Source organism: Myotis yumanensis, unplaced genomic scaffold (assembly GCF_028538775.1).
Source record: "Myotis yumanensis isolate MYYU_CA2020_CCGP unplaced genomic scaffold, mMyoYum1.0.hap1 SCAF_1, whole genome shotgun sequence".
NCBI classification, from domain to species: Eukaryota; Metazoa; Chordata; class Mammalia; order Chiroptera; family Vespertilionidae; genus Myotis; species Myotis yumanensis.
The window spans coordinates 182712865-182736652 of record NW_027223752.1 but is presented as its reverse complement, the minus strand read 5'-3'; the positions used below and the strand labels follow the sequence as shown (position 1 = coordinate 182736652).

The window sequence follows — 23788 nt, the reverse complement described above, 5'->3', positions numbered from 1 at the left end:
TTGGGGCACCGCCCTCTGTCACACTCAAGGCAGGGTCGATAGGGAAGTTGCGGCGCCACCCCCTGCCACGCACAGAGCAGGGCCGATCAGGGGGTTGGGGCGCTGCCCCCTGCCACGCACAGAGCAGGGCCGATCAGGGGGTTGGGGCGCTGCCCCCTGCCATGCACAGAGCAGGGCCGATCAGGGGGTTGAGGTGCTGCCCCCTGTCACACACAGAGCAGGGACCATCGGGGCTTGGGGCTCCGTACTCTGTCACACACAGAGCAGGGCCCATCAGGGGTTTGGGGAGCTTCCCCTTGTCATGCACAGAGCAGGGTCAATCAGGGGTTTTGGGAGCTCCCCCCTGTCATGCACAGAGCAGGGCTGATCAGGGGGTTGGGGAGCTGCCCCCTGTCATGCACAGAGCAGGGCCAATCAGGGGGTTGAGGAGCTCCTCCCTGTCACGCACAGAGTAGGGCCAATAGGGGAGCTGGGGCACCGCCCCCTGTCACATACAGAGCAGGGCCTGTCGGGGGGGGCGGGTAGTTGAGGCACCACACCCTGTCACACTCAGGGCAGGGCCGATGGGGAGGTATGGCTCTACCCCGTCTCACATAGAGCAGGGCCCGTGGGGGGGTTGGGGTGCCACCACTGTCACACACAGAGCCGCAGGGCAATCGGGGTTGGGGCGCTGCCCTCTATCACCCACAGAGCCGCAGGGCTGATCAGGGGGTTGTGGCCCCGCCCCCTGTCACACACAGAGCCGCAGGACAATCAGGGCGTTTGGGCGTGGCCCCTTGTCACGCTGATCCCGGTGCCGGGAAGCCTCGAGGCTCCGCTGATCCCGCCCGGCAGGGTCACAGATCCGGGTCCCAGACCGCAGACAGCCTTGCCTGCTGCCGCCTGCCTTCAGTATAGTATGCAAATTAGCCGCCATCTTGTTGCTTCAGGGTGGGGTCCCCACTGGGGTGCCTGGCCAGTCTGGGTGAGGGGCTGAGGGCCGTTTTCAGGCTGGCGGGCGACTGAAGCTCCAAACCTCTCCTTTTTTTCTTTTTTTTTTTATTCTGGCATTTATTTACCTTCTGTGGCTGTCACTGGAGCTGAGAGCCGGCTTTCTCTCTGAGGCTCGGCTGAAAGCAGGTTTCTGGCCTTTGTTTTCTGTATTCGAAACAATGTTGCGACTCCAGCTCTGAGATCCCGGCTGACTGACAGGAGCTTTCTGGAGTTTTGTTTATCTTCTATAAATGTTACTATGTTTCCAACTGAAGCTCAGAGGCAGGCGGGGAACGTTGAAGTCCACAGCAAGCAAACCTCCTGTTAGCTTCCAGCTGCCTGGCTGCTGGCCGCCATCTTGGCTGACAGTTAATTTGCATAAGGATACGCTGATTAGCCAATGGGAAGGGTAGCGGTTGTACGCCAATTACCATGTTTCTCTTTTATTAGTGTAGACTAGAGGCCCGGTGCACAAAAATTTGTGCACTGGGGGGAGTGGGGGGAGAGGGGGTCCCTCAGCCTGGCCTGTGCCCTCTCGCAGTCTGGGACCCCTCAGGAAATAATGACCTGCTGGCTTAGGCCTGCTCCCGGGTGGCAGAGGGCAGGCCCAATCCCTAGGTGCAGCCCCTGGTCGGGCTCAGAGCAGGGCCGATTGGGGAGTTGGGGCGCCGCCCCCTGTCATGCACAGAGCAGGGCGGATGGGGAGGTTGCGATGCCACCCCTAGTCACGTTCAGGGTAGGGCCGATTGGGGGGTTGGGGCACTGCCCCGTCACACTCAAGGCAGGGTCGATGGGGAGGTTGTGGTGCCACCCCCTGTCATGCACAGAGCAGGGCCGATCAGGGGGTTGGGGCGCTGCCCCCTGTCACACACAGAGCAGGGACCATCAGGGGGGTTGGGGCTCCGTACCCTGTCACACACAGAGCAGGGACCATCAGGGGAGTTGGGGCGCCACACCCTGTCACACACAGGGCAGGGCCGATCAGGAGGTTGGGGCGCCGCCACTGTCACACTCAGGGCAGGGCCGATGGGGAGGTATGGCTCTACCCCGTCTCACATAGAGCAGGGCCCGTGGGGGGGGGGGGGGTTGGGGTGCTGCCCCCTGTCACACACAGAGCTGCAGAGCGATCAGGGGGTTTGGGCGCTGCCCCCTGTCACGCTGATCCCGGTGCCGGGAGGCCTCGCGGCTCTGCTGATCCCGCCCGGCAGGGTCACAGATCCGGGTCCCAGACCGCAGACAGCCTTGCCTGTTGCCGCCTGCCTTCAGTATGCAAATTAGCCGCCATCTTGTTGCTTCAGGGTGGGGGTCCCCACTGGGGTGCCTGGCCAGTCTGGGTGAGGGGCTGAGGGCCGTTTTCAGGCTGGCGGGCGACTGGAGCTCCAAACCTCTCCTTTTTTTCTTTTTTTTTTATTCTGGCATTTATTTACCTTCTGTGGCTGTCACTGGAGCTGAGAGCCGGCTTTCTCTCTGAGGCTCGGCTGAAAGCAGGTTTCTGGCCTTTGTTTTCTGTATTCGAAACAATGTTGCGACTCCAGCTCTGAGATCCCTGCTGACTGACAGGAGGTTTCTGGGCTTTTGTTTATCTTCTGTAAGTGTTACTATGTTTCCAACTGAAGCTCAGAGGCAGGCGGGGAAAGGAAGCAAGCCTCCCTGTTCGCATCAGCTGCCTGGCTGCCGGCCGCCATCTTGGCTGACAGTTACTTTGTATATATTCACTGATTAGCCAATGAAAAGGGTAGCGGTCGTACACTAATTACCATGTTTCTCTTTTATTAGTGTAGATTGCCCCTTACAACTCCACATAAAGGGGGAAAAAAGAGACAGAGCCAGTGACATCCCAATAATAATTCTTTAAAAGTCTGATGAGAAATCACAGAAAACATTCTTAACTGATAATACATGAATTAGATTCTAAATGCATTCTCTACCATATAACAAATAGCAAACAAAAGAACAAAAAAAAATTTTCACATTTACCATTTGTAAGAGTAGTTTATGCAGCTTCAACCATCTCTTTACTAAGCATTTAACAGCATTTTAAGTTCAAAATACATTTGGGAACTAAAACAATGAATAATACTCCTTAGAGGGAATACAAAATTTATTCAAACATTTAAAAAATAATTAGTTACACAGAATAGAGTGAATTTAGTCAAAAACAATATCAAGTAATTTGTTCTTAAAGTGGCAGTGCAATATAGTAAAGCAGTGGTTTTAATGACTAGAAACATATCTTGAAGAAATAATATGCAAATTTTCACTGTTTCCCACTTACAATTTCAAAATTTAGCTCTATTTTATATCACTTTTTGGTAGGCGCTATTAACATCTGAGGTTAAAGTAACAGGCCTCATAATTAAGGAGTCATCTTTGAATATTTCATCTTTTTATACCTATGAATATAATCATCTTTCAACTCCATGATTCCTTCAGCCTGATCCTCACTTCATATCTCATGTTTAATTAAAGAGACTGTGTATGTTGATTCCACTATTTATTTTTTTGGACAATGGTCAGGTCCTTCAAGGCTATGCTGACTGCCATACACAATGGAACAGACAGCCACATGTCCCCTGCACTTCACCTGACTTCTCTCATGAATAGTTCATATTTTATGGCTACCTGGGGTACCAACTTAGTATGTTAGGTGACTACTGTTTAATAAAAAACAGAATTGGAAATGTAACATCTTTATGTTCCTTATTCTCTATACATATGACAAAGGTAGAATTGTTCGAGAAAAAAACATTTGAAATAATCTTAGGAATAAGATCAAATCCCCTTCACCACAAAATAAACAAAACCAACATACCAGTAACCATAGCTAGACAATCCACAAAACCAACTACAAGAACTGCAAGAACACCATTATATGAGAAATGCTGTGGAAGTCAGGTTTTGAGATAGTAAGTGCTGTAGAGTTCAACATTTGGGGGACTGAATGAAATATGGTTATCTCTATATATAAAAGCTTAAGTGACCGTATGACCGGTCACTATGATATGCACTGAACATCAGGGGGCAGAAGCTCAATGCAGGAGCTGCTCCCTGGTGGTAAGTGTGCTCCCACAGCCAACCTCCTGTGGCCCAGGCCAGCCAACCTCCCACAGTCCCTCTCCCTGGCCGCCTGGCGATCCTGACTGGGCAAGATGGCCCTGATCGCCAGCTGCCTGGCCGAGGAACCCCACCCGTGCACGAATTGGTGCACCAGGCCTCTAGTAGTTGTATAAGAGAACACTGGTTCAGATCCAGCAATGACATGTGAACTTGCCCATAGACTGATAGGAAAAAACAGAATAATTTGGGAACTTTTAAATCTGCTTCATGAAAGACTTCTTCTGCTAGCCTGTGTCCTCTTACAATTTTTTTTTTTGGGGGGGGGGGGGGGCGTTCATTATACCCAATAGGCAATGGCTTTGTTATGTGGCTTTTTTGATCTACTGCACTGACAAGCCTTAGTTGCCATTTTTTTTTTTTTAAATCTTCACCCGAAGACATTTTTCCACTGATTTTTCAGAGAGAGTAAAAAGGATGGGGGTGGGGTGAGGGTAGAGAGAGAGAGAAGCATCAAAGTGAGAGAGACATATCAACCAGGGCTGGGGAGCAAACCTATAACCCAGATATGTGCCCCTGACCAGGAATTGAACCCGTGATCCTTTGGTCTGCAGGCGGACACTCTAACCAGCTAGGGCCAGGTTGCCTTTTAATGAGGACCGACAAAGCTACTAGGCAATGAACTTCAGGGGTGGCTAGATGGGGTTAGGGTTCTTACTGCCCTGCTTCCTTGTGAACCAGATGACTGATCAGCAGTGAATTATACTGAATTCTAAGGCATGACTTTTGGAGATCCTAGAAGAAAAGTACCAAACTGCATTAAAATAAAAAATATTTCTCATATACATTTATAAAAATATATACATATAATGAATAGGCCATTTTACAATTCTGGTTTAAACCATGAAGACCTGTTAAATTAGTAGGTGTAAGAATATCCTGGCTCAAATTAATGTACAGAAATATTTCCAATTAAAGTTAAATAAATATACCGAAGGGAATTAAATAAAACAGAAAAAAAATGTAGTTTCAATCTTTCTCTGTTTTTAACCAACAATATCTTTTATTGGTAATGATGGACTTGAACTAATCAGTTAACTACTGTCTATATAGGATATATATAAAAATGCATTCATTTTCTGATAATAAATTAATCCAGATTCTGTACAGTTACAAACACCAGGATGGTGGCAAACAGCAAAATAGAAAGTTCAAAATCAAATGATTAAATCAAAAAAGAGTGTTGAACATATTCTCAGGCTCCCTCATTGGGGAGTCACATAGCGATGCCATTCTTTCTTAAGGTCTATTGACTGGGCACTAGAATAACATCAACTCGAAAGCCTTCCTCTAGTATTTACTCTGGTTCAATTTTTGCTTATTATGAAGAAATTTCTTTTTTTGTATGAGATGAAAAAATAAAAGTATACATTCATTCAGATGGAATCAGTTCACTAGGTCTTTGGTGTCCTGACAATTCAAACTGAAATTAAGATCTTCCAATACTCCTATAAGCTTTGAGCCAAGTGGCATGCAGAGATCAAACATTTGTTTCTACTTCTGTAAATATTCAAAAAAATTGGGAAATCAACACCCTGAAAAAAAGCAAGGCATAAATTCATCAGCACCTAGTAGAACTGCTCTTCAAAAGGTCTCTTCCAGGACTTGTATGCATGCATATAAGCCAAACCAATGGACATGGACAACAGGGGGATGAGAACATGAGTATGTGTGTGTGTGGGTTAATGGGGGGATAAGGACACATTTGTAATACCTTAACTAATAAAGAATTAAAAAAAAAAAAAAAAGGTCTCTTCCGTGTCCTGATGTCCTGGTGTTGATGAACAGAGTGTAATCTCCCCTCTAGGAAAAGCCCACTGCCTAAGGTTAATACCTTTAGGCCAAAAAAAAAAAAAAAAAAGTAAACTCAGCAAATGACTTACATTTTGATTCGTCCACACTTTTTTAAATAGGGATTTCAACATTTGGCACTACTTTAAACATTTTTCAGGGAAGGTATGGTTTCAGGTTAGAATGTCTTCCCTACTCAATTATTTGCTAGAGTGGGAAGTATCAAATTTAACGTTATTACTAATAATTCTTTAGCTACTATCCCAAAAGTTGCACTTAGTCACAATACAACAGTTTACATTTCATTAAGACTCTAGCAGTAGTTAAAACTGTTCAAAGAGGGTCATACAAAATCCTGGTCATTTTTCCTGACTATCAGATATGATGAAATTGTTGATGACTGGAACTCAAATCACATGCAGTCAACCACATTATTGGATCCATGACCTACATCTCGAATTTGGCTAGTTAAACAGGCACACACAGCTACACCTGCTCCGGCTCTGCAATGAGACACAGATCCAACAAGCTCCCACCTGAAATGAGAGAGGAGAAAGAATGTTATTTTTTTTTTAAAAAAATACATTTTTATTGATTTTAGAGAGGAAGAAAGAAGGAGAGAGAGATAGAAACATCAATGATGACAGAGAATCATTGATTGGCTGCCTCCTGCACGCCCCCCACTTGGGATCGAGCCCACAACCCAGGCATGTGCCCTTGACCAGAACTGAACCCGGGATCCTTCAGTCCGCAGGTCAATGCTCTATCCACTGAGCCAAACTGGCTAGGGCGAAAGAATGTTATCTTAAAAGAAAGCATGATTTACTTTATTCAAAACTGCCTATCATGGGACTGGTTTTGAAAGACACCAAGCCTCCTAAGGGAGACAAGATATCCCAAATGCTTTATATTAACCCATGTGGCAGCATTTTAGCACCATGAAGTAATCAGTTACTGGAAGATCCCATTAAAGTGTAGAGAAAACAAAGTTACCTATTCAGCACTGGATCAAATGCTTCCACTGTATTTAAGTATGCATTGCCATTATGACCACCAACTGCAAAGATTTTGCCCATCACTGTTGCGATCCCCACTCCACCCCTGGGAGTGGTAAGTGCTGCTACATAATCCCACTTGTTGCTTCGAGGGTCATACCGCTCAACCGAACTCAGAGGAGAATTATCATCAAAACCACCTATATGAAGGAAAAAATTTTAAAAGCATTAAATTTCATAGAAATTACTGCTAAGTCTTAATTCAATAGCTTCTACAAAACAAATCTTTTAAAAACATTTTAGGAAACAGAGAAAATCAGAAAAAAATTCATCTCAAAATCTATTACCACTCCCAACTTCTGTTAAGACATATTTTCTATAATTCATGATAAATGAAATTGTATTTTACCTTAATACTAGGATTGAAAATCTTAAAGTAAGAAAAACTGGAGTCCCTGTATCTAAGCAGAGAACATAAAAGCAAAAAAACACACAGACATTTATATAATTTTCCCTTAGCTTGCTAGGGGCAAGCAAGGCAGCACCGGGATTCCCTTCTGTGTGTACACATGTGCATTATATTTTGAATAGTAACAGGGCTTGAGAAGAGAATAAACTATACTAAGTCATTTGACTCATTTAGATATAAGTTAAAGTTTTCCAACTACTTAATACCATAATTGCCATAATAATTAGATATGGTAAACTATGACTGAATTCTTACCAGTTTTTGCCCAAACTACATCTTCATGCCACATACTCTAGGTCAAGCATGTCAAACTCACAACCCACGGGCCGCATGCCTCGTTTATTTGGCCTGTGTTAGCTTTTGAGTTTGGCATGTTTGCTATAGATCATTCTGAAAATATTACTTATAATGTTTCTGAGGGTTAGACGAAGACTGTTATTTTAACAGTGCTCTCTCCTTAAAAATAAATGTGTCTCGCCCAGCTGGTGTATCTCAGTGGATTAAGCATTGACCCTTGGACCAAGAGGTCCTGGGTTTGATTCCTAGTGAGGATACATGCCCGGGCTGCGGGCTCCATCCCCAGTAGGGGGGCATGCAGGAGGCAGATCAATTATTTGCTCTCAGCATTGATGTTTCTATCTCTCTCTCCCTCTTCCTTCCTCTCTGAAATAAATAAAAATATATATTTTAAAATAAAAATTTCAAAGCAGAGGAAAAGAGGATGCAATGATGCATGCAGTGACTAGCTCTCTGAACTCTTTTCTTCCTCTGTAGAGGAAGGGTTTACTAATCCTAATATAGCCACCTATTTATTGGGTAACTACAAAGTACCAGATTTGAGATGTTTAATATATATTGCCTCTAATTCTTAAAAAGAATTCTAAAAGATAGGCATTATTACTCCCATCTCTTGGCCCTTTAAAACCTTAGTACTGGAAGGGAGTAGACCAGAAGTAGCATCAATTATCATTTGGGAACTGTTAGAAATACAGAATCTGGGCCCCGCCTTTGCAGTCTAACAATATCTCCATACTATTCACATGCATATTAAAGTTTGAGAAAGCACTGTCCTATGGTTCCTTCCAATTCTACAATTCAGTAAGTCAAAAAAGCAATTAAGAAGAAGCCAATACCTATTATGCATATGAAATAACTATTGGTTTGCTTAGTCAACATAATTCTCTTGGGATGAGAAAACATGTCTTAGATCTTTAAAGATTTTTGCAAAGCACATTCATTCAATTTGTGTCATTAGATGAAAAAAAATATATCTTATTTAAATGTAACTTCTTACTTTAGATATACTTGCTACTCCTAGTAAAAATATGGAGTTAGAAGTTTTAAACATGAACGAGGAAGATGTAGACAACAAAGCATGAATGTGAACCCTAAGAATTCAAAAGTAAACCTTAGGACTGATTCCACTTGAACCTAAATGCAAATAATTTGTGTTATGTTGTTTTATAACACTACTAGATGCCCGGTTCATGAAATTCGTGCATGGATAGGGTTCCTAGGCCTGGCTGGCAATCAGAGCCAATCGGGGCCTTCCTTTGTTCTGTGCCACCCCCTGGTGGTCAGCACACATCATAGTGAGTGATTGAACTCCCGGTCTCCCAGTCAAACTCCCAAGGGGACACTTTGCATATCAGCTATATATATATATATATATATATACACTAGAGGCCTGGCACATGAAATTGTATGGGTAGGGTCCTTAGGCCTGGCCTGCGATCAGGGCCCATTTTCCCCCGCTGCTGGCAGCTGGCCCTGCCTCCTGCCACTGATGCCAGTTGTGCTCTGTGTGTGGGGCAATCAGGGCCCCACTCGCTTGCACCCGCCTTGGCCTGGAGCTGCCCACATCCACCGCCACCCACCCCTGGTTCCCCATTCCCCATCGGATGATCGGAGCCTGCCAGCCAAGGGGAGGGACTGAGAGGTTGGCCTGCTGGCTCCCATCGGGTGAGGGGTCTGAAGGCTGGGGGCAGTCCTGTGTTGAGCGTTTGCCCCCTGGTGGTCAGTGTGCATCATAGTGACTGGTCGTTCTGCTGCCCAGTTTATTTGCATATTATACATATATATATATATATATACATACACACACACACACACACACACACACATACACACAAGATTATTGTATAACCTGTAATAAATTAGACCAGAGAAATACTATCCACTCACCAACAACATATAAACAACCATGGAGATCACTGACTCCATTGCCTGCTCTTCGTTGACCCATCTCTTTAAGTTCTATCCACTTATCCAGATGTGGATCATACCTCTCCACACTAGATAGAGAAGCTACTCCGTCATTGCCACCTACTGCATAAACATGGTTCTACGTAAAGAGGAAATAAAAAACATATCACATTAGTTTTCTAACTGATTTATACATTATCCTAATAGTAAATCAGAATCTTGAAAGAAAGCAGCATTTCATGAAATAATATGGTGTATGATCAATATATGCATACTGAAGATATGAATATCCCAGATCATTCCTTATTTGGTTAGGGATATGATGTAATGCAGTCCAATGAGCAAGTTGCCATATAACTTACTACTAGAGCCACAGAGCCAACTCCTCCACGGGGAGTAATCATTGGTGCTACTGTACTCCATTGATCACATTCTATGTCATATCTCTCCACGTAGTTGAAGCAAGTGTTGTCATCTAGCCCTCCAATTGCATAAATTGGGCCTCCTAAGGAGGCTAAGGCAATTCCTCGCCTGCAAAGACAATAAAACAAATTTTAGCCTCTGGGTTTGTTTTCAGAAAACAGGTAGCAAATAAAAGAAAAATTGTGCTAATACAAGTCATTCATCATGTTAAACTTCAATGTGTTGCACCCCCCACCCAATTATATTTAGATTTATCGAAGCTTCTCAATAGATGGCTACAGGGTTGCAAGTCTATGTAAGCAGTGCCCTCTGGAGTTTTATAATGCACAGCCTACATGGATTACTTTAAACTCATATGAAGTAATAAAGTTAAAACCCAACAAAATACATTAAATGTAGTCCAAAACATTCAATAAGTAAACTGACTTATGATGAACTGACAAATGGTTTACTATGAAGGTAAGAAGTCAAAGAAGTCAATGATTAAATTAATATAATCAGCAGAGCACATTTTGTTGCAGGGTTTCATTATATCACACTTAAAAGACATCAACTTTTATATTACATCCTTTTTATCACATTGCTTTACTTATGTAGGGCATTTATTTCTCTTTTTGGAAAGTAAGAGACTTAGCCTATGTTAAAAACTAATTCGCAGCCTGGTATGTGTGGCTCAGGTAGTTGAGCAATGACCTATAAGCCAGAAGGCCAGGGTTCGATTCCAGTCGGGGTATATGCCCAGGTTGCAGACTCGATGCCTAGTAGGGGGTGTGCAGAAGGCAGTCAGTTGATGATTCTCTCTCATTGTTGATATTTCTATCTCTCTTTCTCTCTCCCTTCCTCTCTGAAATCAATAAAAATATATTTTTAAAAAACAACTAATTCATAGTAACGATGATCAGAAAAAGATTACATAGCCTGGCCAGTGCAGCTCAGTGGTTGAGCATCAACCCATGAACCAAAAGGCCATGGGATCGATTTCTGGTCAGGGCACATGCCTGGGTTATGGGCTAGAACCCCAGTAGGGGCTGTGCAGGAGGCAGCAGATTGATGATTCTCTCTCATCATTGATGTTTCTCTCTCTCCCTCTCCCTTCCTCTCTGAAATCAATAAAAATGTATTTTAAAAAAATAAAAAGATTACATAAACTTCTTTAAAAACACATTGCAGCAATCTAAAACTATTATGTCACAGACTTGGTATGTATTTTGGATAAATTAGTGTATCTTATAAATCTCTACCACCTTGCTTCTTCATCTGTACCCCATTTGAGACAGTGCTTAGGTAAAGCACTAAGAACAGTGACTGACCCATATTTAGTGCTATGTATTAGCTATTGTTACTGGTGAGAGCAGCTGTTCTACTGAGTTTCTAACTCTAAGTTTACCAAAAGAGTATTGAAGGAAAGAATTCTTAAGAATAATGTAGTCATTCATTTTGTCATATTAAACTCTTTTGAGTATAAAGCAATGACTTATAAAATACAGCTGGTAGCAGAATACAAGTCAGAAAGTTAAAGAATGAGGGCAATTCTGTATGTCACTGCTTGTTTGACAATAGAGGGGAACACTTAGAAAAAACCTGAGAGTGGTCTCTAGGAGCTGAGGGTAAGCCCTGGCCAATGGCCAGTAAAAATGAGAAAGTCAGTCCTACAATCACAAGGAACAGAATTCTATCAATAACCTAAGTGACCAAAATAATAATAATAATAATAATAATAACCTAAGTGACCTTGGAAACAGTTTCTCCCCCAGAGCCTCCAGATAAGAGCCTAGCCCCGCCTATACCTTGATTTTGGCCTCATAAGACCCTAAGTGGAAAACCCAGTCAAACCTGCTGGATATCTGACCCATGGAACTGTGAGCCAATAAATGAGTGTTGTTTTGTACGGCTAAGTTTGTAATACACAGAAATTGAAAACTAACAGGCCTATCACAAGACAAACAAAAATTTCATTCTGTTCACTATCTTGTTTTGCCTAATGCAGAAAATCACATCACTATACATATCAGATGCTTAAGCAGGAACCATTCTTTTTTTTTTTTTAATATATTTTATTGATTTTTTACAGAGAAGAAGGAAGAGGGACAGAGAGTTAGAAACATCAATGAGAGAGATCGATCAGCTGCCTCCTGCATGCCCCCCACTGGGGATGTGCCCGTAACCAAGGTACATGCCCTTGACCGGAATCGAACCTGGGACCCTTGAGTCTGCAGGCCGACGCTCTATCCACTGAGCCAAACCGGCTCGGCCAGGAACCATTCTTGCCTCTGCCTTAGTCTTCTTTCTAGCTCCCAAGCCTAATTCATATTTCTGAACTACCTCTCAAATATGTTTTCTTTTCTCTATTCCACCTAATTCATATTTCTGAACTACCTCTCAAATATGTTTTCTTTTCTCTATTCCACCTTCTACTACTTAAGTCCTAGCCACCATTATTTCTTGGCTGAAACATTACAATAATCCTTTTGGTCTCCCAGACTATTTTCACTTTCACTCTGATCCTTCTCAAATTCCTTCTCCATTTCATATGCAGGGGATCTTAGAGATGAAAAATGTGATTCTATTGTCCCCTTGCTATTAAAAATCGCATTTGTGCACGTGTGTGTGTGTGTGTGTGTGTGTGTGTGTGTGTATTTCAAAGCCCACTAGATAAAGTAAATTTTGGCAAACCTGAAAGGCCCTTTCTTTGCCTACTGTTTCAGCCTTATTTCTTGACACTATCCCTTTGATCTCTCACCCATACTTGACACCTTTCATGCTCTCTGCGCTACTTCACCTCTAAATTTTCGAAGATTCTTCATCTCTTTCCACCCACCACCACTTAAACTAGGCTAAATTATTCTATCCCTTCAGACCTTAGGTTAAATGGGACTTCATTAAGATCTTTTCCATTCTCCAGCACCCTTTACTTTTCCTGTGCTCACATTACTACTACCCTTGTAATCATGTCTTTATTTGTAGTATTTTCCCTTCTAGAGTGTAAGCTCTATGGAAGTGGGGCCTTTGGCTGCCTTATATACTGCTGTATCTTCAGCACTTGGTATGTTGTACAATGGTCACTTAACTGGTGTTTGTGGAATAAATAAATCAACCCCTGGATATGCTCTGTTAGGATGAAGAGTTTCAATAAAACCACAGGTTAAACCAATACCAGTGTCCATGTTAGTGGAAAGACGAAAAAGAAGAGGGGAAAAGTAAAGAAACCCAGATATTTTATATGTGACTATGATCTTGAAATGCACACTGAAAAAATGATTTGAGGGAATACAAATTGTTAGCAAATAATATGACAAAATAACTGCAGTTCTATTATTTTTATAGTTGGATAGCTATTGTAAAGTGCTCAGGGCATATTTTAAAAGATTAAAGAAATTCAACTGCTATCATGCTAGAGAAGTTTCACTCAATTCTTGGCTAAAAACTAGCCAACTCCCTTATTTTAATTAATGCACTACAATTTAAATATTATTTGTAGTTAGCACATAGCATAAATGAAACCCTTAAAGTATTAAAATGCCACTTGTAGACAAGTGGGAGATAATAGCATATTTTAAGGTCAGCTTTCTTCCCTAGAATTCTTTCTCCTCATGAGAAGAAAAAGGCTAAAAATCTCCTTTAAAAATAACTCTTTAACAGTTATTTTTTATACTTATCTTTTATACTTATAACACATGCAAAATATTCAGTTAAAAACACTTCATGTTGCCGAACTGGTTTGGCTCAGTGGATAGAGCGTCGGCCTGCGGACTCAAGGGTCCCAGGTTCGATTCCGGTCAAGGGCATGTACCTTGGTTGCGGGCACATCCCCAGTAGGGGGCGTGCAGGAGGCAGCTGATCAATCTTTCTCATTGATGTTTCTAACTCTCTGTCCCTCTTCCTTCTTCTCTGTAAAAAATCAATAAAATATATTTTTTAAAAAAAACACTTCATGTTAAATTGATAGATAATAGAAAATTAGTTGGCAATGTATCCCATGTGCAATTTAACTTAAAATTTCTTGTTTTGGTAAAAAGCAAATGCTGGTACAGTTTACAAATTATACAAGCCATAATGTCTGAAGTTAGGTTTTGTCTGTTGAATACTTATTCAGATAGCCCTTTTTCTTTCCTTTATCCCATTTTCATTCTGAAACAAAGAGGCAGAATTACTGTAGTATCTAGGTTTATATACAGTGTTAAGCTGTTTTTGAAATCCTCACCCTGTTTGCTGAATTTTAAATTTAAAAAAGAAAAAGAATAAGCAATCCAATTCAAGCTGTAAAAATATGTTACTTTTCTGACATATACATACATAATTCCAGTCACTGGGAGGTATTATATATAGTATGCTCCATTACTATTATATTGATCTATAAATAAATATTCATTCCTTCCTTCTAAAGCACCATACATCTCTTTAAATATCTAGATATTCTCTTAAGTGCTCATGTTTCCAGACCAAAACCCTTCAACAATGTTTTATATGACAGTTTTCAGAACTCTTACTAACCTACTAGTCTGTAGTTACATTTCCAACAATTTTTGTGCACCCCTATCTATATATATAAAAACATAAAAGACTGCACAGCAGAATGACTGGTTGCTATGACATACACTGACCACCAGGGGGCAGATGCTCAACGCAGGAGCTGTCCCCAGCCCACAGGCCCTGATCGCCTGATCAGGGCCTGCCAGCCAACCTCTCAGTCCCTCCCCCGGCCAACAGGCTCCGATCGCCATATAGGAAACACGGAACTGGGGAGTGGAGGGGGAGTGGCGGCGGATGTGGGTGGTGCCAGACCAAGGTGGGTGTGAGCAAGTGGGACCCCGATCACCCTGCCAGTCACCCCACACACAGAGGGCAACCTGCAATAGTGGCAGGGGGCGGGGCCGGCTGCCGGCAGCTGGGGAAGATGGGTCCTGATCGCAGGCCAAGCCTAGGGACCCTACCCGTGCACAAATTTTGTGCACCGGGCCTCTAGTATACCATAATTATTTTCAAAGTAAAAACATATATTACTCTACAGGTGATGTTCACTATAGAACATCCACTCAAAATAAATTTAAAATTATTAAATTAAAATAATAGAGTCTCATTTTGTATTCCCACACCCTAATTGATACTACATAGCCTACTTTTTGAAACCACAGCTATAGATATGGACAAATCAGCATAAAGAACAGTACAACTATATGCAATCTCCATTGATCCAAAGGCTTCAATTCTCTTAATGTAGGAAACTATATTATATTTGCTTTTTTCCTTTCTTTCCCCCCCCCCCTTTTTTTTTTTTTTAGAGCTGTTCCTTTAGATTGGTTCAGGTACTTTTTCCATATGAAACAAAATCACAAACCTGACTTCTCACTATGTTGTACTGGTGTAATTGATTTTTTTAAAACACGTCAAGCAGGTTTAACCTATAACTCTAATTTTAATATTTTTAAGGTTTGCCTCTATATCTAGAGTATGTTTGGTCTACTACATTTTTGAATCCTGATTTTGTCACATATTAGCTATCCTTCCACTTTAGAATATCTAAAAATTTGGTTTTCGAGTCTTTTAAAAAATTCTGAATGGGCTAGTCAACATTTACTAAGTCATGTTACTAAAAAATCTTCCTCCCCTTTAAAGTGATCCACTTATCAACATATATTTTAATTTACTGTAGATGAAGATTTTAACTATTAATACTTATAATGATTAAAAATAATGAATAGAAATTGTGGGGTATTTTATCATGTTAAAATACATATAGCTTAGTCCTAAAACCATTCTCCTAAATAGGGAAACACCAGGACATTTCCATTAAGATCAGAAACAAGGCAAAAACACCTATCTCTGTTTCTATTCACAATGTATTAGATTATTAACCGATACAATTAGAAAAGAAAAACCATGAGAAGCACAAAAATATGTGAAAAAATAGGCAAAAGTTGAATAAGGCCTACAGATTAGTGAACAGTTTTGTATTGATGTTCATTTCCTGGTTTCAATCACTGCCCTGTGATGGTTTAAGATGTCAACATTACGGGATTTGGGTGATGAGCACACAGCAGGTCTTCTCTGCCTCAGCACCCCTGGCTTTTGGGGCCAGATAATCTGTGTTGTGGGAGACGTTCCTGTGCATTTACAGGATCTTTAGCAGCATCGTTGGCCTCTCCCAACAAGATGCCAGCAGCAACTCCCCCAACCTCCCTGCCCCCAACCCAAGTTGTGACAACCAACTGTGCTGACCTACCTCTTTGTGTTCATTGATGCCTTCATCATCCATTTATTATTGAGAGGGTCAAACATCTCCATGCTACCTAAATGCTCATTTCCATCATGTCCACCCACAGCATACACTTTACCTGCCAGACAGAGAAGTATTTTCATTTGATTCCAAATAAACTGACAGTTATTTACATGTATAATCAACATATAATAGAAGAGAATAATAATTTTCCACAAGTATTCTTCTGTTCAACATTATGGTCAATGTCACTTTTGTAGTTAAATGGAAATAAATGTGAGCTTCTACTAAATAAAATGCCTGGAATGTGCTGTTCCACATGAAGTTATTTAAATGTTCAAGCACTATCCCTCAGGTTTCCCAACTTTTTATTATTTAGTAGATGAAATCATGCTTTTAAAGAATGTTTTATAAAATGAAAAAATGCTCTTATGTTACATAAAGAAAATATAAAACAATACAATATGATCAAACTTTTTCTAAATGAAATAAAAGTACACAAAAAATTGGAAAGATTATATATCAAAATGTTAACTGTGATAGTTTTGGGGTGTTTGGGTTACAGATGATTCTTATTAAAATGTTTTCATATTTTCTAAAAAAATTTACATGCTTATAATCAGAATAAAAGTGATTTTTTAAAAATCTAACAATTTATCCATGGTTTTCTACAATTAATCATTTTCAGTAACCAGTAAAAAAAAAAATCTAATTTCAATAATAATTAGATGGGTATAGAAAAAAGCTGGTATGTGTTTATTATTTGGGTTCAAGAAACATTTTTCTTTAGTTTGATTCTTTTGCAAATATAATTCACAACAGTTTATTTTAACCCCCTTTCTCCTGGATACTCATTTCCTGTAAAGCAACTATATGCAAGAGATTGTACACTGAGCATCAATGGGCATAAAGCAAGTAAATACCACCAAAATATATTAAAACATATTTTATCATTTAGAAATTTTCTTATAGAAAGAATGATCAAAGTTTAAATAGTTTAAAAGAGCATTTATGATCATGTGATGTGACTTAAGACAAGAATGAACACACCTTCCACCGAGATTACACCCACGTGTCGCCTTCGACTATTCATTTCTGGTCCAAAGAACCAACTGTTTTTGTTGATAGAATAGCATTCAATACTGCGAAAAGGGTCACCAGATCCACCTCGACCACCCACACAAAACAGCACACCTAAAGGTAAAGCCACAAAATAGAAGTCAAAATCACAGTTCCCTAATTTTTAAAAAATTAGTATGGGAAAAAATAATTAGGAAGTCAAAATTTTGATTACTGGCAAAGAAAGTGGGTAGCATTCAATGTTACTACGTTACTAGAAATCTAATTTTCTTTTTTGTTTTTCCTCATTTGAATTTCTCAAAGAATAGGATACATTAGCCACCCCCACTTCCCAACATCCCATTACAATATGGTTTAGATCAGTGATGGCGAACCTTTTGAGCTCGGTGTGTCAGCATTTTGAAAAACCCTAACTTAACTCTGGTGCCGTGTCACATATAGAAATTTTTTGATATTTGCAACCATAGTAAAACAAAGACTTATATTTTTGATATTTATTTTATATATTTAAATGCCATTCAACAAAGAAAAATCAACCAAAAAAATGAGTTCGCGTGTCACCTCTGACATGCATGTCATAGGTTCGCCATCACTGGTTTAGATCCTCACCCACTATGTAAAATTGCTCTTGCTAAGGTCCTAACAAGATCCAGTGAGCTCTTGTTAATTTCTTACTGAACACAACTGCAACACCGATCACTCTGTTTTTGAGAAACTCCTTAACTCTCTTAGTTTCCCTAATATCAAAGTCTCCTTTTGTGTCTAATCATTTCTTTCCTATGTTTTCCATGTTTTATCCTTAGCCTACTTCTCACATATGTCATGCTCACGCATAAAGTGTATTTCTCTATTTTAAATTCCATCTGTATGATAATGCCTTCCAATTTATATTTCTAAGCCATATTTCCACTTGATGTCCTATGGGCACCCAAACCCAACATGCTCAAAAGGATCTGGCTTCCTCTCTTACCTACCCCTCTTCCTTCCCTGAGATGTCCTTCCTCTTCCTCTATATTTCCACTGCCACTGCCTGAGTGCAGGCCCTCGTCAGCTATGATGACCCCCAACTACCGCAAGATCCTGTCCTCTCTTATCACTTAGAAGCCTTTTTGCTTTCGGACTGTAACAGAGCAATCTAATTAAAAGTTCTTTCTACAGCTCTTCATTACCTACATTAATAGTTTCTTTCAAATGTTAGCAATGCCACTAAACTGTACATTTAAAAATAGCAATTTTAATGTTATGCAGGCATACCTGCGAGATACTGCATGTCTAGTTCTGCAATAAAGCCAGCATCACAATAAAGCCAGTCACACAAATTTTGTTGGTTTCCCAGTACATTTAAATGTTGTTTACACTATACTATATAGTCTATTAAGTATGCAATAGCATTATGTCTAAAAACTGTACACAACTAAATTTAAAAATACTTTATTGCTAAAAAATGCTAACCATCATCTGAGCCTTCAGCAAGTCATAATCTTTTTTTCTGGCAGCGGGTCTCACCTTTACTTTGCCAAAAAGAAAAAAAAAAAAGTGCAATGTCAGCGAAGTGCAATAAAATGTGGTATCCTTACATATTTACCACAATTAACAAGAAACTGAAATTTCAGTGTGGTCCAGAATCACCCCAAAGGCATAAAACACTGACTGTGGGGCCCTGAGTTTTAGTAGGTTTGTGGTAGGTCCAAGATTGTATTTCAAACAAGTTGCCAAGTGAATGCTGACGCTATTGGTCCAAGGGCACCACTTCCTTCACACACTGAGAAACTTCCCTACAAGATCAAGCCTTAGCACAGCATAACAGCATGCAGTGCCTAGCCTGATCTTCTCCCTCTCTTTCTCTTAAAACTTCAAGCTCCTGCAACAGGCATGTAGTTGTGCTCATCCTCGAAGTGATCTATTATACCGACATTTGTCAGCAGAATCGAAGCCAGGTTAAGACTGTGTGCTGAGTATTTATGCACTAAGAAGGACTAGCACTGTGCCTGGCATATACTAGGCATTCAATAAATGTAAAATGAACAGAATATCCCTTTCCCTAACTGGCACCCAGAAAAAACATCTATGTATTATTAAAAACTAAGTCTGAGGTTTACTTTTTTATAAAATCTTTTCTGATCCTCGAAAGGTAAAAATAACCACTCTTTTCTTTGTGCTTCCCACTATGCCTTACGATTGTATCAAAGTGTTTGTAATACTTTACATTTATTTATTTACATGTCTATTTCCCTAGATCAGACTGCAAGTACTCTCAGCATTTCTAATGCTCAACCTAGAATCCAGCACGTGGTAGGCACTGAATAAATGTTTGCTGAATGATTATGTAAATGCATGATCAGAACTGCGTGCACTCTTTTCCAACTAATTCAATATTTTAAGTCGTAGAAATTTAAAGTTGGAACTGGCTTTAAAAATCATAGTCAAAATTGTTTATAAATAAATCAAGGCCTTCAGAGATTAAGAAATCTGCCCAGCCCTGGCTGGTGTGCTCAGTGGTTAGTGTTGGCCCAGGCACCCAAGGGTTGAGGGTTTGATTCCCAGTGAAGGGCACATATGTGGGTTGCAGGTTCGACCTCGGTGCTGGTAAGGGTGCGTCAGGAGGCAACCAATCAATGTATTTCTCTCACATCAATGTTTCTCTTTCTCTCTCCCTCTCCACCCTTCCTCTCTCCCTCTCTCTTTCTCTCTTTCCCCTTCACTCTCTCTAAAAATCAATGGAAAAATATCCTCAGGTGAGGATTAACCAAAAAAAAAAAAAAGAAATCTGTCCAAAATATAGATATTTAATGGCAGTGATGGAATTATAATGCCAGAATGTAATCCCAATCATTGATACGATTTTCTTTAAATGGAAATCAGTATTTCAGCTTCACAGTTAACCTATATGATGTGGAAGAAAACGAAGAATGAAGCAAAAAGATCAGGATGCAAATCCTTTCTCTGCTATTTCTTTATGTGGCCTTGAGCATACTTTTAGCCTCTCTGATTCTTAGTTTCCTCATCCATAAAATGGGATAACACTAGCTATCTCCTAATGAGGACTGAATCATTTACTAAAACCTGCTTCATTAAGTTCTTGCAATCATGTAAGGGATCGTGTATATGAGGACTCAGCATATGTTGGGCATATAACACAGTGGTCGGCAAACTGCGGCTCGCGAGCCACATGCGGCTCTTTGGCCCCTTGAGTGTGGCTCTTCCTAAGCCTTAGGAGTACCCTAATTAAGTTAATAACAATGTACCTACCTATATAGTTTAAGTTTAAAAAATTTGGCTCTCAAAAGAAATTTCAATCGTTGTACTGTTGATATTTGGCTCTGTTGACTAATGAGTTTGCCGACCACTGCTCTAAGGCAATCAGATACTAATCATCTTACAATCAAGTCTGGGCATACATACCCAACCCTCAAATACAACAAAGATCCTTCCAGCAGAGTTGATAAACGATTAATTTAATTACCAGCAGTATGCTTCCTTGGTGTAGTCCGAACAGAGTATTCAAAGTCAGGTACTGCTCTGCTACTCAAGTGAAGGTGGTAATTTCTTGCTTCATCCAATAAATCTCTACATTTTAGATTTTGCTTGACAATCTGTTCTTTTGCCACAACACCCATAAGGAAATCCACCGGCAATAGCGGCAAACGAACCTAAGATCACGAACAGTTATGGATATAAAATTTAAGTTGTAACTGGACAGCTCATCCTCCACTTTCACTGCAGCATATTACCCTTTTAAAACTCATTTACTGTGTCATAAAGACGTAAAGTACAACGTACCTAGTTCTAAAGCAATTTCTAGGACCGGTCTGCGCTAATGAAAGCAGATTATATGCTAAATGTATTACCCCCTTTTAAGTACAGCTTTAAGTAGACTAAATAAATAACATTCATTCAAATTTCTTCCAAAATGGTACTGTCATGATTAGAAGGCCCCTTGCTGCTAAAGAAAAGGCACAATCAAAACAAAACTCTGTGCTTTGCTGTTTTGCCCCTTAAAGCTAAGACTGAAACATGAAAATGTGATCTATTTCTGAAACACACAAACATTCAGATCTGAAAATTGATTTGTTTTCTTCAAATCAATTACCTTAGAAGATTATATACTAACTCAAGAATGCATACCCTCTTTATGGAGAGGCACTCACTTTTCCTCTCTTAAAAGAAGCATCGATTTTCCAGTGGAGTAAAGGCATTATCAAACCAGGCAATACAATTTTGAGTTAAAAGCATGCACACGTACACAAAAATAAGATACAGCTGCAAGATAATGAAACTTTTTGTTTGTTTTTTGTTGACAAACTTATTTTCAAAGTAATTCTAATGCCTATTTATTTATCTTCCTAAGTAACCCCTGTTGACAGTAAAAATAAATGACTAAAATAGAGATACATTTCTGAGATTTAAAAAGTAAAACTGTGGTGAGGGAAGAAAATGGAAAGTTATATCTTGTAGTTCTTTCCAGAACAAATCTATATGCAGAGAATGATATTTCTAAATCAAATGTAACAAATTCAGATTTACCATTAAACAGTATAATAAATAAAAAAGTTAAGAGTCAAAGCCATTTTCACATTGTTTTACATCAAGTGATAATTTACACCTTTCATGACAAATGAAACATGCTGATTTGCTTCCAAATCGTTCATTTCTATACACAATCTTATTTCAGTCCCTACCTGTGCAAGCGTTTCATCCAACCATTTGGAATGATGCTGAGGATTGGCAAGAAGCCACTTGATGGCTGCATTATAGACCTGTTTTTCATTCTCAATATTTAGATCACTGGAGGACAAAAGCTTATGGAGATGCTGGGGTGACACACTTACAAAGTCTTCACACTCCACTACTTCAGTAAAGTGCTCGCAGGCATACTGATCCGCCATGTCCATCAAGTCTATTCGATTGTGACTTTCCGCAAAGGCTCTTACCGCCAAGCAATTGGAGGGATGAAAATGTAACTTCATGTATTCACAGCAAGCTCTAGCCACCAGTTCCACCTGCAGAATGCAGGCTGCATATAAGAGAGGCTGGACGTTGTCAACAGTCAGAGTGAGCCGTGAAGAATAGACAAACTTCACCAGGTCTTCTATTGCATCGCCATCAAAATCTCTAATCTCAATCACTGTCTGCTTGGCTTCAGCCATTTCAGAGAGAAACATGGCTCTGAAGTAGGGAATAACGCAAGCCAATACCAGTTTGTGACAGGAGATTAACTTTGAGCCAACCTGTTCCAAACAAACAAAACGGGACTCAGTTTAATAACACAGCTAGTTTTAGATCAGCATCAACCATATGCTGTAGTGGGGACAATCACTCCAGACAAATTTAGTGCATTTGTTTTAACAATGTAATGCTTTGGTCACTTACTTTATTTTTTTTTTGAATTTGCATTTTATTTATTTTTTTTATTTAACTAGTGACCAGGTGCACAGATTCATGCACATTGAAAGGAAATTATTATTAGGTGGCTGGTGGGGCAGGACTGGGCGAGAAGGGCTAGACACACCCCAGAGTCAACATCCTGCAGTCCCTCCCCGGCCACCGCATCTGGGGTGGCACCGTGACTCAAAGGGCATCTACGGAGTGAGCAGGGTCCCTCCGGCAGGTGGGGTCCCTTGGCCTGGCCTGTGGGGATCAGGCTGAAACTGGCTCTCCAACATCCGCTGAGGGGTCTCTGCAAAGCTGCTGTCGTATGGGGTGTACAACGCAAACGCAATTGTGCAGTAAACCAGATTCGGGGCAGACAGTGCCCCAGCAACAACATAACCCACGGCCGAAGGTGGAATCACACAGCCCCGCGAGGAATTGGGCTCCCTCCTCTCTGGTTTTGGGGTGCGTCACCCAAGAACCGCTGCTGCCAAGTCACTGCAGCTCAGCAGCTCCTGTGTTGAGTGTCCGCCCCCTGGTGGTCAGTGCATGTCATAGTGACCGGTTGGACAGGCGGAGGGACACTTAGCATATTAGCCTTATTGTTGAAAGTTTTACATATCTCTCCTTTTCCCCCCATTGACCTTTCCCTTTCCTCATGGTTATTTACTTTTAATCTAGGCCAATTTCTTAAAATCAGGTAATTTTCTTCTTCCAAATTAGCCACTTATTTTTTATACATGTATCTATGTATATATAATGCATACAGAGTAAACAATGCTATATAACACTGTATAAGTTTAAGATATACAATATAATGATTTGATATATGTATCATGAAATGATTGTCACATAATTACATTCTTTCTTCCCTTATGATGAGAAGTCTGAAGACCTTAGCAACTTTCAAATACATATATCTAATATTATTAACTATAGTCATCAAGCCAGACACTATTTTAAGTACTTTTCATATATTAACTCACTTAGTTGTCCCAATGCCCTATGATTATATACTATTATTACCCATGATTTATCAGTGAGAAATTGAAGCACAGAGTAAATAAATCAATATTTAGCAGTATTTACTATGACTTATCTGAGGTTTTTTTACTTCCTGTTTAAATTATTTTGAAATAATGAAAAAATGTAATG

The 23788-nt window shown here is 40.4% G+C and overlaps 1 protein-coding gene across 1 annotated transcript in view; it reads right to left on the bottom strand.

Moving 5' to 3' along the window:
* Positions 1–2807: 2807 nt before the first annotated feature.
* Positions 2808–23788, bottom strand: part of KLHL8 (kelch like family member 8) — a 48674-nt gene continuing 27693 nt past the window's right edge. The window contains exons 3-10 of the mRNA XM_070393158.1: positions 21943–22491; positions 20727–20913; positions 17234–17377; positions 16190–16301; positions 9909–10077; positions 9526–9685; positions 6871–7072; positions 2808–6413 (exon numbers count right to left, since the gene is read on the bottom strand). Coding sequence (XP_070249259.1) covers positions 6290–6413; positions 6871–7072; positions 9526–9685; positions 9909–10077; positions 16190–16301; positions 17234–17377; positions 20727–20913; positions 21943–22491 — 1647 coding nt within the window. The 3' untranslated portion in view covers positions 2808–6289. The remainder of the gene's footprint in view (positions 6414–6870; positions 7073–9525; positions 9686–9908; positions 10078–16189; positions 16302–17233; positions 17378–20726; positions 20914–21942; positions 22492–23788) is intronic.